Source organism: Haliotis rubra, unplaced genomic scaffold, assembly GCF_003918875.1.
Source record: "Haliotis rubra isolate DU_JTF1 unplaced genomic scaffold, ASM391887v1 Scf58, whole genome shotgun sequence".
NCBI classification, from domain to species: Eukaryota; Metazoa; Mollusca; class Gastropoda; order Lepetellida; family Haliotidae; genus Haliotis; species Haliotis rubra.
The window spans coordinates 2806483-2819204 of NW_025767279.1; the positions used below are offsets into that span (position 1 = coordinate 2806483).

Sequence of the window (12722 nt, forward strand, 5' to 3'; positions counted from 1 at the left end):
TTGCATTAACAAACATGACAGAAAAATTTGATAAATGACACAAACCAATTATTTTCGATGATTGATCGGTTGTCAATGAACCAATCATCAATTATGATATTTTAACCAATTCCCAACATTAGTAAATACAACCACACAAGATATATGACTAATCAATACATTGTATTGGAACGCACAGTTTTAGATTTACAGTTGCAAAAGGCAGTACTGTATGTGAGATAAGGGCCAACAGCAATCAATAACAGGCCCTATGTTAGTATACCTACAACTATGTTGAATTTTGTTGGGAATATCTTGAAACAGATGTGCTCAAATAAAGATTAGAGTATTAAGCTGACAGGGGTGTTCTGGTACGTATTCAGTGTGCACTTCGCAAGTAGATATGGAACAAACGTCTAGTCACAAATAGCTTTAACTCTTTCAACACCTGTCAACCAGAGGCATTTACTGCCATGACACCGAGTTCCCAGAGACTCTTTATGAAATGTTACAAATTTTAAAAAAGTTTTGATTAAGTCATGACAAAAAAGTAGAATTTTGCGATCAGGTAACATGAATACAAACTTTCTAGCTCAGCACCTATCAAATGTCAAGATTGTATCAAATGTCAAAGTTGTTTTTAATTTTGAAGGTCATTAATGCATGAAGTGATTTTTTGTTAGTTTCATTCAGGAAATATTGTCAGCATGGTATGTAGATTGTTATTTGATTATAGGTAATTAATTACGGAAATACTTATTTATGAACATTATGACCTTAACTAGAGAAATAGCATTTGCTCTTAAAAAGTGGTACTGCATCGACCATGTTTTTCCCCAAAACAAAGGGATGTCATTAAATTGGAATTTAATCTCATTAAAGTAATGAGAATTGTTGACTGTTTCAAAAGCGCAAAAATGAACAGTATCCTCCATATCGTAGATCTCTTTACATACGGATGTTTCATGGGGTGTGGTTGCTTGTGTTTTCAGTAGGGCTGCAACGAATACACTATGTGGCGAATATGATACGTATCACAAATATTAGGTAACGAATACGAATAATTATTCATGAATACAATATTGTAGTTAAGTGATTGATGTACAATATGGAACGCCCATGTTGACAGTGTTAATTTGTCTCAGCTAAACCAGTCATCTCATGACACTCAAATTTGGTATGTAATAGTTATAGTTGACAGTAACATGTGCAGCCTTGGCAAACTAACATGACTTGGGCTACTACAAGGCTAGTACATATTGCATTCTTGCATATCTCGTTTTGAAAAAGGACATAAGGGTTCAAGTAAAACACACTCCCTTAAAAAAATGGTAAATATTCATGAATATTCGGTTCTTGTGACCACGAATAACGAATTGAATTCATGAAGGGCTACGGTTCGATTCACCGAATGTGCGAGTGGATCGTTACAGCCTTAGTTTTCAGTGTTTCATAATCCTTAACAGCTTATCATAAAGATCATGCTGAAAAAGAATTTATGATATGTTTATTTCCTCTACATCCTTGTAAAGCTACACAATATGTACTCCATATAATAGTCAGATGATTTTTTTTCCTTACATGCTTTCATGGTTGTAAAGATTATTACACTTCCTGGTTTTGGCTCAGTCAATGATCTCTAGGCTGAGTATAATGTTTGAACGTATTGGACCACAACACTAAGCATGCATTGTGAAACTAACAATGAAGCCTGAAGTAAAAGTCAGGTATGTTTTTTTATCCCTCAGATCCAGCCATTGGGTCTGTTTGTTAATAGGGTCAGTAGGGGTGGGTATTGCAGAGAATTTTCATATTGCGATATATTGCGATCTCTATTGCAATATATTGCATGAAGTATTTTTAAACAAAAAACTACTTATAATCGAGTTAATTCTTGATTTATAGAGCAAAAACACAACAAAATCACTAGGCTTGATTAAGCTTTAATAACAACTTTTAATCATGATAAAATAAAAATGTGAATAATATTTGGCACAAATGAAACAAGGACATATCCGAAGATTTCCGAGTGTTACGAAGTTTTCCGAATGCAAGTCAAAATACCGGTTTTCGATCTGCGTATCGCAATGCGTATCGTTTTCATGTCTGAACTGGTAAATACCGGTAAACCGGTTATATTGCGCAGCCCTAGTCATCAGTGTCAAGGGTGATGTTTCTTCGTGACATTATGCATGTCATCGGTTTATGCTAAAGATGTCGATGATTTATTTTTGGTTTGGTTGGTTGTTGTTTAACGCCACACTCAGCAATATTCCAGTTATATGGCAATGGTCTGTGGATAATCGAGTCTTGACCAGACAATCCAGTGGTCAACAGCATGAGCATCGATCTGCGCAAAATACAATGACATGTGTCAGCCAAGTCAGCGAACCTGACCACCCGATCTTACGACAAGCATGGGTTGCTGCAGACCAATTCTAACTCGGATCTTCACGGGTCCACTGATTTAAAAGTGAATGAATGAGTGAGTTTAAAGTTCTGCCACTTTTAGCAATATTCCAGTATTATCATGGCGGTGGACACCAGAAATGACTATTAGCTTATATTTCCGCAAGATGACATCCTGGAATATTGACAAAAATGCTTTGTTCAGCGACTGTTTACTCGCTGTTGTGAATAATGCTTCATCCATGTGTAACACTTGGAAGCGATCGTGCGGAAAATAGCATTCGGAATTGTTCGAGTTTTCAAGGTAAAAGTTCAAACAATATGTGCGAATGTTAACGTTCACAATTTGGTAAGCTGTATTCTGATTGGTCAATTCAAAAGGTTACCTGACGCGACCTTCTACTAGGGTTTGTTAGACTCAGTATAAGCAGTGTAACGAATAATACTGAGCCTACGTTTACTTAGAGTTTAGTCAGGTCTGCTTTTTTCACACCCTCACTCTGATATTTAAGATATGTCTCAGTATCTCCTGTATTATGCGGACACCATGATGTTGCACCATGATGTCACACCATAATGTCACACCATGTCACACCAATATGTTATATCAAGATGTGTTTCCGTTTGACATACAAAAGTATGTTTTGTGAGTTTTTCTTGATGTCTTTCTGATTTTGTCTTCTATTTTTCAGATACACAAAGTTCTCCGTAGACACATAAAATGCCGTTCTTTACAAAGAAGAAGAAAAACAAAGCCTCCGAGAGCGATGCCGAAGGAGCGATGAGCATCGGCACCCCTTTCAACGTTGTCCGCAACTACCACGTCAACTTTGACAGCTCAAACGGAAAGTTTGTGGGTCTGCCGCCGGCATGGTCCCAGTTGCTGAAGGACTCCAACCTGACGTAATTACACCTTACACTTACATCGCATTCAGAAACGGGATTGCAAGGAATTATTGGGTTGTGCCTTGGTTAGCCTACACTTACATAAGGTGATATCTCTAGAATGAAAATAATCACATGGAATGATAACTGTTTGATGAACCAATACTTACAGATTAACAAACACCTGTAGTGAACAGACACATACAGACAAACAAACACATATAGATGAACAGTCACTTATAGGTGAAACATCCCAGATAGCATTTGGACATTGGCTCAACGTTGGCAATGTTGTCAAAACCATTGCCAACAATGGGCCAACGTCTGAATGCTATCTGGGATATAGATGATAGAGGTGTCACGATACACCAATCTCACGATACGATACGTATCACGATTTTAAGGTCACAATACGATACGTATCGCGATACATAATTTTCGCGCCTTTTCATACCATTACCTTACCGGCAACGTATGGGCTCGCTGATTGGTCCATCAAAATAGTCTGGCCAATCACAAAAGCTGTTAGTTTCCAACCTATTTTTTAAGTAAAACTAGCTACATCTATTTATCGGAGCGGTCTCGCATAATATTCCTATCAAGACTTTGAAGGAGATGGATATAGCATAAAAATTTGAATCAATAAAGTTTTAAAATAGGAATCGATACACGCAAGCATGTATCGCGTATCGTATCGTCAGTAAAGATGTATCGATGCATCGATACATTCGCATATCGTGACACCCCTAATAGATGACATACACTTACAGATGACTAAACACCTAGAAACGAACAAACACTTACAGATGATCAAACACTGAGAAACTATCGTTTCAAATACTTACAGATGATCAAACACTGAGAAACTATCGTAACAAACACTGATGATCAAACACCTAAAAACGAACAAACACTGATAGATGAACAGTCACTTATAGGTGACCAGAAACATATAGATGACACACTTACAGATGACTAAACACCTAGAAACAAACAAACACTTACAGATGATCAAACACTGAGAAACTATCGTAACAAACACAGATGATCAAACACCTAAAAACGAACAAACACTGATAGATGAACAAACACTTACAGATGATCAAACACCTAGAAATGAAAAAAATCACTTACACCTGATAAACGCCTAGAAACAAACCTTACACATGATCAAACACCTAGAACTGAACAAACACTTGCAGTTGATCAAACACCTAGAAACAAACCAACACTTACAGATTATCAAACATGTGTAGATGAACAAACACTTATCTGTGAGCAGAAATGTAGAGATGAAAAAACACTTACACAGAGGCCCAGATAAGCTGCGTATCCGGGTAAAATACGCATAGAAAATTTCCAATTACGCATTGAAAAATAATTGTTGCGTACTAATTACGCATTTAAAATGTTAGATACGCAAAAAGTTTAAAACAAATGCGTACGGAATATATTTATAAAAATCGCTTGCATAATGAAAAGACATCAATTGCTATCAAGTCGTACTGATAGTATAGGACAAGTGTTGTACTGTCAGTATAGGATGAGTGATCTTTTATGAAATCATTTCCATTATATTTAAGTTGGTTTTGGTTAGGTATGACATAAGGCAGAACATACCTGCTTAGTAAACTTACTCAATGACGTAATACTTAGTTGAGTAAAATGACTGAAATACTCACATATTTGAAAGCAGTGGGTAACGGAAAATGAAATACCCACTCAACATTCATAATACCCACTCCTAAAAAATACAGTGGGTACAGTACCCACATGAGCTAAATCTTATCTGGAGCTCTGCTTACACATGATCAAACACCTAGAAACCTATTGATACCTATATGAAGCACCTACACTCACACAATATGTCTTACTGCTAACAGCGCCAAGGAACAACGAGACAACCCTGAAGCCGTCATCAACTCCTTGAAGACCTACCAGAACTCTGTCAAACGAAAACCATCAAATGCCAAGTTCATGATGGTTGCTACGACGATACGAGAGTCTGATGAGCCGTTGGAAGGGGCTGATGATGAGGAAGGGAGTTCGAAGCAAGACTCCAATGGCCAGGAGGTTGTATTTGAAAGTTCGGAGGATGCAGCTAAAACTGCGGTCAAGGATGAGCAGAATAAAGTATGTGTGACTTTACCTCTGGGATGTTTGAATACAGCGTTCCTCTCTCATGCCGTGTCAGACTGGCAATTATTATACTCATTAAATGATTTATATTTATATTTTCTTAAAATATTGTCATCTGTCCTATGTGCTCTTTCCTTCCTAACACCAGTGAAGATCAAGGATAGAATTGGTCTTAAGCAACCCATGATTATTGTAAGAGGTGACTATTGGGAACGGGTGGTCAGGCTCACTGACTTGGTTGAGACGTGTCATCATATTCCAGTTGTGTACAGTCATGCTGTTGATCACTTGATGGTCTGGTCCAGTCTTGATTATTTACGAACTGCCACTATATAGCTGGAGTAAGTGAGTTTAGTTTTACGCTGCACTCAGCAAAATGGCAGTGGTCTGTAAATAATCAAGTCTGGACCAGACAATCCAGTGATCAACAGCATGAGTATCAATCTGCACAATGGGGAACCGATGACATGTGTCAACCCAGTCAGTGAGTCAGACCACCCGATCCTGTTAGTCACCTCTTACAACAAGCATGGGTTACTGAAGATCAATTCTAACACGGGTCTATATAGCTGGAATATTGCTGAGTGTGACATTAAACAACAAACAATCGTCATCAATCAAATCTTCTGCAGTGATATATTTGCAGTACAGGTTCTGGGAATGTGCGCACATATCTCCCCATGGATGATGATATTTTGTTCGCATCTGTTGCAGCATCAACACGAAGTGGGTGCTGGAGACCAGGCAGTGGACAAGTTGGGAGATGGCGTCGCCGATGTAACCGTGGATGAGGAGGAAGTTCCCACACGCCGACCCAAGTCAGACAAAAAGGTGGAAGCAAAGACAGATGAAGAAATAAATGAGGAATTGCGTAAGTAAATTTGTTTTTGAGAAATAGTGGTTGTCGCCTATTGTACCAATATTGAACAGGCTAGCAATACTTGATATATGTTTGTTTGGCTTGTTCGTTTTAGCACAAGAAAATATATGATTGCAAGAAATTTGATGCATTTTGCCTATTTTTGCAAATGTCAAAAATTCATAAAATTGTGGACAAATATGAGTATAAAGTCACTTCCCCAAAGACTAAGTCTAACTCTCAGGGCCTAGATTTTCGAAGCTCTCTTAGCGCTAAGATAGTCGTAAGTGTCATACATTAACATTAACTTATGACTGTCTTAGCTCTAAGAGAGCTTCGAAAACCTAGGCTCTGGATTATGGTGTTGGTCAGTGTCAAATAATGATGTTTATATCACAAAATCAAAGTCATTTTCTGTTGGCATTATCTTATTTGACAGAGATAAATAATCTTTTTGTCTCCACTACAAACAATGATTCTATCATCTAATAAAAATGGTATAGTTTGAGTTGCTAGTATGATAAGCTCTGACTTCTTACGATGTGTTGGCTACACTGGCAGAGTTAAGGCTCGATGTCGTCAAAGCAAGACTATTCTCAGTTGGATTTGTCATACTAGCGATGTGTACTGTTCAGTTCGTACTTGACAAATATTTTAACAGAATTGACTGAAGGTCTGCCAAATGTTAAGATAAATCTGATGCTGATTTTTTGTAAGTTACGCGATCATATTGAGCAAATCATGCAAGTCAGATGTAGAATTTTCATGTTCTGTGAATTTGCAATGTGAAACTTTCTGTACATCGCTATTACTGCTGGCCTGTGAAGATTCGGGTTAGAATTGATCTTCAGTAACCCATGCTTGTCATAAGAGGCGACTAATGGAATCGGGTGGTCAGGCTCACTTACTTGATTGAGACATGTCATCAGTTCCCAATTGCACAGATCAATGCTTATGCGTTGATCACTGTATTGTCTGATCCAGACTTGACTATTTTACAGACCGCCTTTATATAGCTGGAATATTGCTGAGTGCGGCATAAAACTAAACTCACTCTCTCGCTATTTCTGCTGTGATTCCGCAGGTAATTCAGGGTTATGCAATCTCTGAGATCCCAATAAGTTTTAAAAATGACACCATGTATATATACTGAAAGGGTATCTGTTCCCACTTGTTCAGTTTCTTGGCAGTTTTGTGTTTTTCTTTATTGATATTGTTTATCCCATTCAATAAGACCAGTTCTGAAGCATGAAAACATGAAATGTTTGTGTGTGCCCTTCAGGGAAGATTGCCAGTGCAGGAGACCCACAGCAGAAGTTTGAGATCAAGAAGAAACTAGGATCAGGGTAAGAGTAGTGTCCTTACCTTTCCCGTGTCATACCCATCCTCGGTGACCAGGGGCATTATGTCTCAGTTTAACGCTGTACCCAGTCTCTTCCATGGCAAATTTGTGTTATACAACAGAAATTCTGTGTTAGGAGCAATGGAGTGCTAATGTCACATCTGAAGAATAGCATGGGTCGGAAGTCAGTAAAGGTAGCATTACTGAATTAAGGTATAAGACTAGATGACTGAGAATACAATGAATGGTTTTATCTTGATATGTGAGACTATTTCGCCATCTCTGTCTTCTATCATCTTCTGTGACCGGAGTTGGAATCAGTTATGGCATTTTCCACTGATCCGCGGATTTCGGCAGATTTTATTCAAAAATTGATTGAACTCCCCCATTCGATAGTACAATGTTAAGTTTTCAGCTGAAAATAGATATTTCCTGTTGCCATCCCTGTAGAATCTTCAGCAACCATGATTGTAAATGGGGTTGGGTGGTCAAGCTGGTGGACTTGGTTGATGCATGTCATCATATCCCAAAGATGTAGATTGATGCTCATTAGGTCAATCACTGGATTGTCTGGTCTAGACTCGATTATGTACAGACCACCGTCATATAGCTGAAAAATTGAGTGTGTGTTAAAAAAACCCCAGACAAAACATATACAGGGAACAGTTGTAAGGTGTTATCCATACATTAGCATCCCTTCACCATTAGACTAGAACTGCTACATGGATCAGATTCAAACTCACTCACTCACTCACTTTAACATGTTGTTTCTTCAGTGCCTCTGGGATGGTGTGTCTCGCCAGAGAGAAGGCTAATGAGGATGTTGTTGTGGCGATTAAAATGATGGACTTAAATAACCAACCGAAGAAGGAGCTGATTATTACTGAGATCGAGGTCATGAAAACCTATCGCCATGACAACATTGTAAACTTCCTGGACTGTTACATGCTAGATTCTGAACTTTGGGTAATCATGGAGTACCTGGACGGTGGCGCCTTGACCGATGTTGTCACAGAAACCATCATGAAGGAGGGTCAGATTGCAGCTGTATGTCGCGAGTGCCTTGTGGGGCTTAAGTTTCTTCATGAGAGGAATATTATTCACAGGGATATTAAGAGTGATAATGTATTGCTTGGAATGACTGGCGCTGTCAAGCTGACCGATTTTGGTTTCTGTGCTCAACTTAGTGGAGAGAAGTCTAAGCGTGACACTATGGTGGGAACACCATATTGGATGGCGCCAGAAGTTGTCTCCAGGTAAGTTCTTGAGGATTTATGTCTCAAGGAATGAAAATGTGCATTTTGATATTCTTCATTTATTAAACATTTTAAATTATGATTTTGAAGTCACTGGAGAAATTGTCTTATGTCCACATATTTCATTGACTTTTGTCAAGATTCCCGGGATGCGAATTTTCCGCGGATCCGCAGAATTCCGGGAATTTCATATGGCCAAGGGTCATTTTTGTGAATCGTCCAAATCCGATAGATGCTAAACCCCCGGATAGTTTTCAGAGATTTTCTCAAAACTTCATTCTCATCCCTGAGATTCTGTCTATGCGTCTGCGAGAAAGCTCTATGTTTCTCCAACTGTTGGAATTCTAGGATAGACATGAGCCCCAGCAACCTGTGCTTGTCATACAAGGCATGGTTATGGTCACACTGAGTTGCCATTCCCATCCTGAGTCGGGGGATCTTTGTTCATGAAATAGTCACTAGTTTGTCTGGTTCAGACTCACAGGGTTTTTTTTTCTGTCGGGCAAGCAAATTTGTATATCACACTGTACCGGTGTCCAGTTGATATTCCAATGTTAGTTATGTTGTTTATTTAAAAAATCAACAAGAAAACGGCCGGTATAGTGGAAAAATTATCAGGGCAAGTGATTTTACATGTGCCACTGTACCGGAGTACACTAGCAATTTTAAAGTTATTTCCACCCCTGGACTCAATTATTACAGGTTAGAAGGATTTAAAGGGGGTAGCCTTGTGGTTATAGCATTTGTTCGTCACGCCAAAGGTAAGGGTTCGATTCCCACATGGTACAATGTGTGAATCCTGTTTCTGGTGTCCCCCGCCGTGATATTGCTGGAATATTGCTAAGAGCAGCGTAAAATCATACTCACTCACAAGAAGAATTTTAACTGTGACATAAAACAAAGGATGCTTTTCTGGCATTTTACCGTTTGTGTCTTCCAGGAAGCAGTATGGCAACAAGGTGGACATCTGGAGTCTGGGCATCATGATCATTGAGATGCTGGAAGGGGAGCCGCCATACCTCAATGAAACTCCTCTGAAAGCCATCTTCAGGATTGCCACTGTCGGCAAACCCGAGATAAAGAACGAAACCAAACTGTCTGAGGAGCTGCGTTCCTTCCTGCACGCCTGTCTGGAAGTGGAGGTCGACAAGAGGGCAAATGCCTCCGAACTGCTTGAGCACGCTTTCCTGAAGAAAGCCATGCCGCTTACTACACTAAAACCGCTAATCATTGCTGCCAGGCAATCTACTGGTCATTGAGTCGATTCATTCTGATTGGTGTATATATCTACATGGGCTTGAGTACAGGAGCCGTATGACAGTGTCAAGTTGGCGTATTCATCATTGATGATAAAATGACTTGACACATCTCTTGTACATATTGTCATGTTTTGAAGTAAGGACCATACGGTTATTGAGAGACACCTGACAGAGGGATCTTTCACTTCTTGCACAATATTAACAATTCAGTATGCAACCTCTCAACAATATGCTCACAAAATTATGTCCTTTAATTTTCAATTTTCGTACTTGCTTGTAAAATGTAAACTGGAAAGATAATATACATGGTACCCAAGTAACATCTAAAACAGGGGGGGGGCGGTGGGGTAGCCTAGTGGTTAAAGCATTCGATCGTCACGCCGAAGACCCGGGTTAGAATCCCCACATGGGTACAATTTGTGAAGCCCATTTCTGGTGTCCCCCGCCATGATGTTGCTGGAATATTGCTAAAAGTTGCGTAAAACCAAACTCAATCAGTCAGTCAGTCAATATTAACAATAGCAGAATATACATAACATGTGTTTTGATGTTTCTCTAACACTAGTACTGTACAACACTGATTGTGTTGACATGTGCTAACAAGCTATTGTCCTAGTATCACCACAGAATGCTGTTAAACAGAAGAATATGGCTTATGTAGATTATGTTTTCTATACTCAATATTATCCTCAAAGTGCATGGAAGAAAAGTTCAAAAATGAAACAACTTTTTGGATGACAACTTTTTGTTTATTGCATAGAGCGGCATTTCGATGTAGATTCTTACACCGTCATATGTTTCAGTTTTGACTCCCAAACTTCTAAAATGACGATCAAACAATTAGAAGAAAAGTCCAGTTGAAAGTTTGATAGGTCTTGAGAGCAGATCTAAAGGCGCTAAGTAGGTTGGAGAAATACAGAGTTGAAAGGGAAGACCGTTTCACTGGCATGATGCCAAGGAGAAGTATCTATATCCATAGCAACAAGTTTCTCATGTTGGTAGCCTTATGGTCATATTCAATATGCTTGATACGATCATTTGCCTGATCTTTGACCACTGTGTGCTCTGACTCAGAGGGAAGTGCAGTAAATTTATCAAGCCATATTTGGTCCATAAAGTAAGGACACCTGGACTCCTTATTTCCCCTAACCATAAGGAATTATTTCAACAATGCGATGTTGTTAAGATTTGTTTTGACATTATGTTCATGAAAAGAGTGTCAGATCGCAATAAGGAACTGTCCCCCAATAACACATACACCCCTCCAAATAATATACAACTAATCCCTAATATTGAATAAGTTTTGCGAGACTCATCTGCTTAAGCGTTCATGGAGGCAAAGAACCAAATTGAAATGATGCTTAAAATCATACAACTTGCAAAGAGTATAATGAAAAGCCTGTTCTAAATTATGGTCCTGGTTGTAGATTGTAAAACCTGTAGAAACAGCATGTCAAGCCCATGTCGATATGCACACAATGTATCCATTAACAAGTAATGCTACACACTGTATTTAGTCATGACGAGCTCTATCGGAACAAAACTGCCATGAGTTACTGTATTATTCTCCAGAAGGACTGAAACTGTTATAGGAACTGTATATATCCTGTCGAATGAATTTTTCCACTGAAGTTATGTAAATTTAAGTACAGCTGACCCTGGGCCTGTTCACATGGGTCTCTTCACGTCTCTTCACGTCCAGGCAGATATGTGTGAAGTGTGATGAAAGACTGTTACTAGAAAGCCTTTGACGATGAAAGGGAAGTAAACTTTGACACTGGATTAGGGCAGGAAACATTTAATGTTGATATTTGTTTATGATGTTTGTTTTCTGATAAGTCCCAGTCACATAGTGCAAATTATTGCTGTTAACTTGCCATTCGAAAACTACAGCTCCTGAAGGGAAGCTTGGCAGGGTGTATGCCATTGAACTTGTGATAGGGATATTCTGATGGTAGCTAAATTTCCTCTTTTTATCCAAGATACGAAAATAATCTATATTGTAATATATCTAACGCGTATTTACAAGTTATTCTTCATTCTGAAACAAACATAAGTTATATTTCTATATTTAGTTGTCCATTGTTGTTTGTATCATTATTGTGTAGCCTGTAGGTGAAACAGATACATTAGGGGCATCAGTGTGTCCTATAAACCCAATGTATTTGTCATTTAAATATCTTTCAAATTTCACACTTTTAGGAGATTTCTTATAAAATGAACCAAAATTATACTGACATTTTTAGAGCAATGTTCAGTGTGTGTGCAGATTTATTGTTGGTATTCTTGAAAAAAACCAAAAAAAACTAATCACATCTATTTTCCTAATTTCTTTTCAGTAGTATTTTTAGGTAAAGTGATAATGTTGAAGATTTGTTAATGTTGAATCTGGAGATCTGTAGTTCTAAGAGGCAGAGCACTGTGTCAGCCCCAACAGTTATAGTGTAGAAGTTGTATTCTAAAGAAAGTGATATTAACCCTGTTCCTTTCAGAAATCAGCTGGGTCATTCTCACCCAGTACAGGGCTTTACCTTGACTTACAAAACTCGGGGTCCAGGGGACTCCCTTCAATCAGTTTTAAGTGTCCTTGCAGG

General features: G+C 38.6%; 1 protein-coding gene across 2 annotated transcripts in view; it reads left to right on the forward strand.

Moving 5' to 3' along the window:
- LOC124254740 (serine/threonine-protein kinase PAK 3-like) overlaps window positions 1-12119 on the forward strand; it is a 44383-nt gene extending 32264 nt beyond the window's left edge. For both annotated transcript variants that reach the window (XM_046688583.1, XM_046688585.1), the window contains exons 2-7: window positions 3081-3291; window positions 5157-5406; window positions 6127-6283; window positions 7554-7617; window positions 8390-8869; window positions 9810-12119. In XM_046688583.1, the coding sequence (XP_046544539.1) occupies window positions 3110-3291; window positions 5157-5406; window positions 6127-6283; window positions 7554-7617; window positions 8390-8869; window positions 9810-10128 (1452 nt within the window). In that variant the 5' untranslated portion in view covers window positions 3081-3109 and the 3' untranslated portion in view covers window positions 10129-12119. The remainder of the gene's footprint in view (window positions 1-3080; window positions 3292-5156; window positions 5407-6126; window positions 6284-7553; window positions 7618-8389; window positions 8870-9809) is intronic.
- The last annotated feature ends 603 nt before the right edge of the window (window positions 12120-12722 follow it).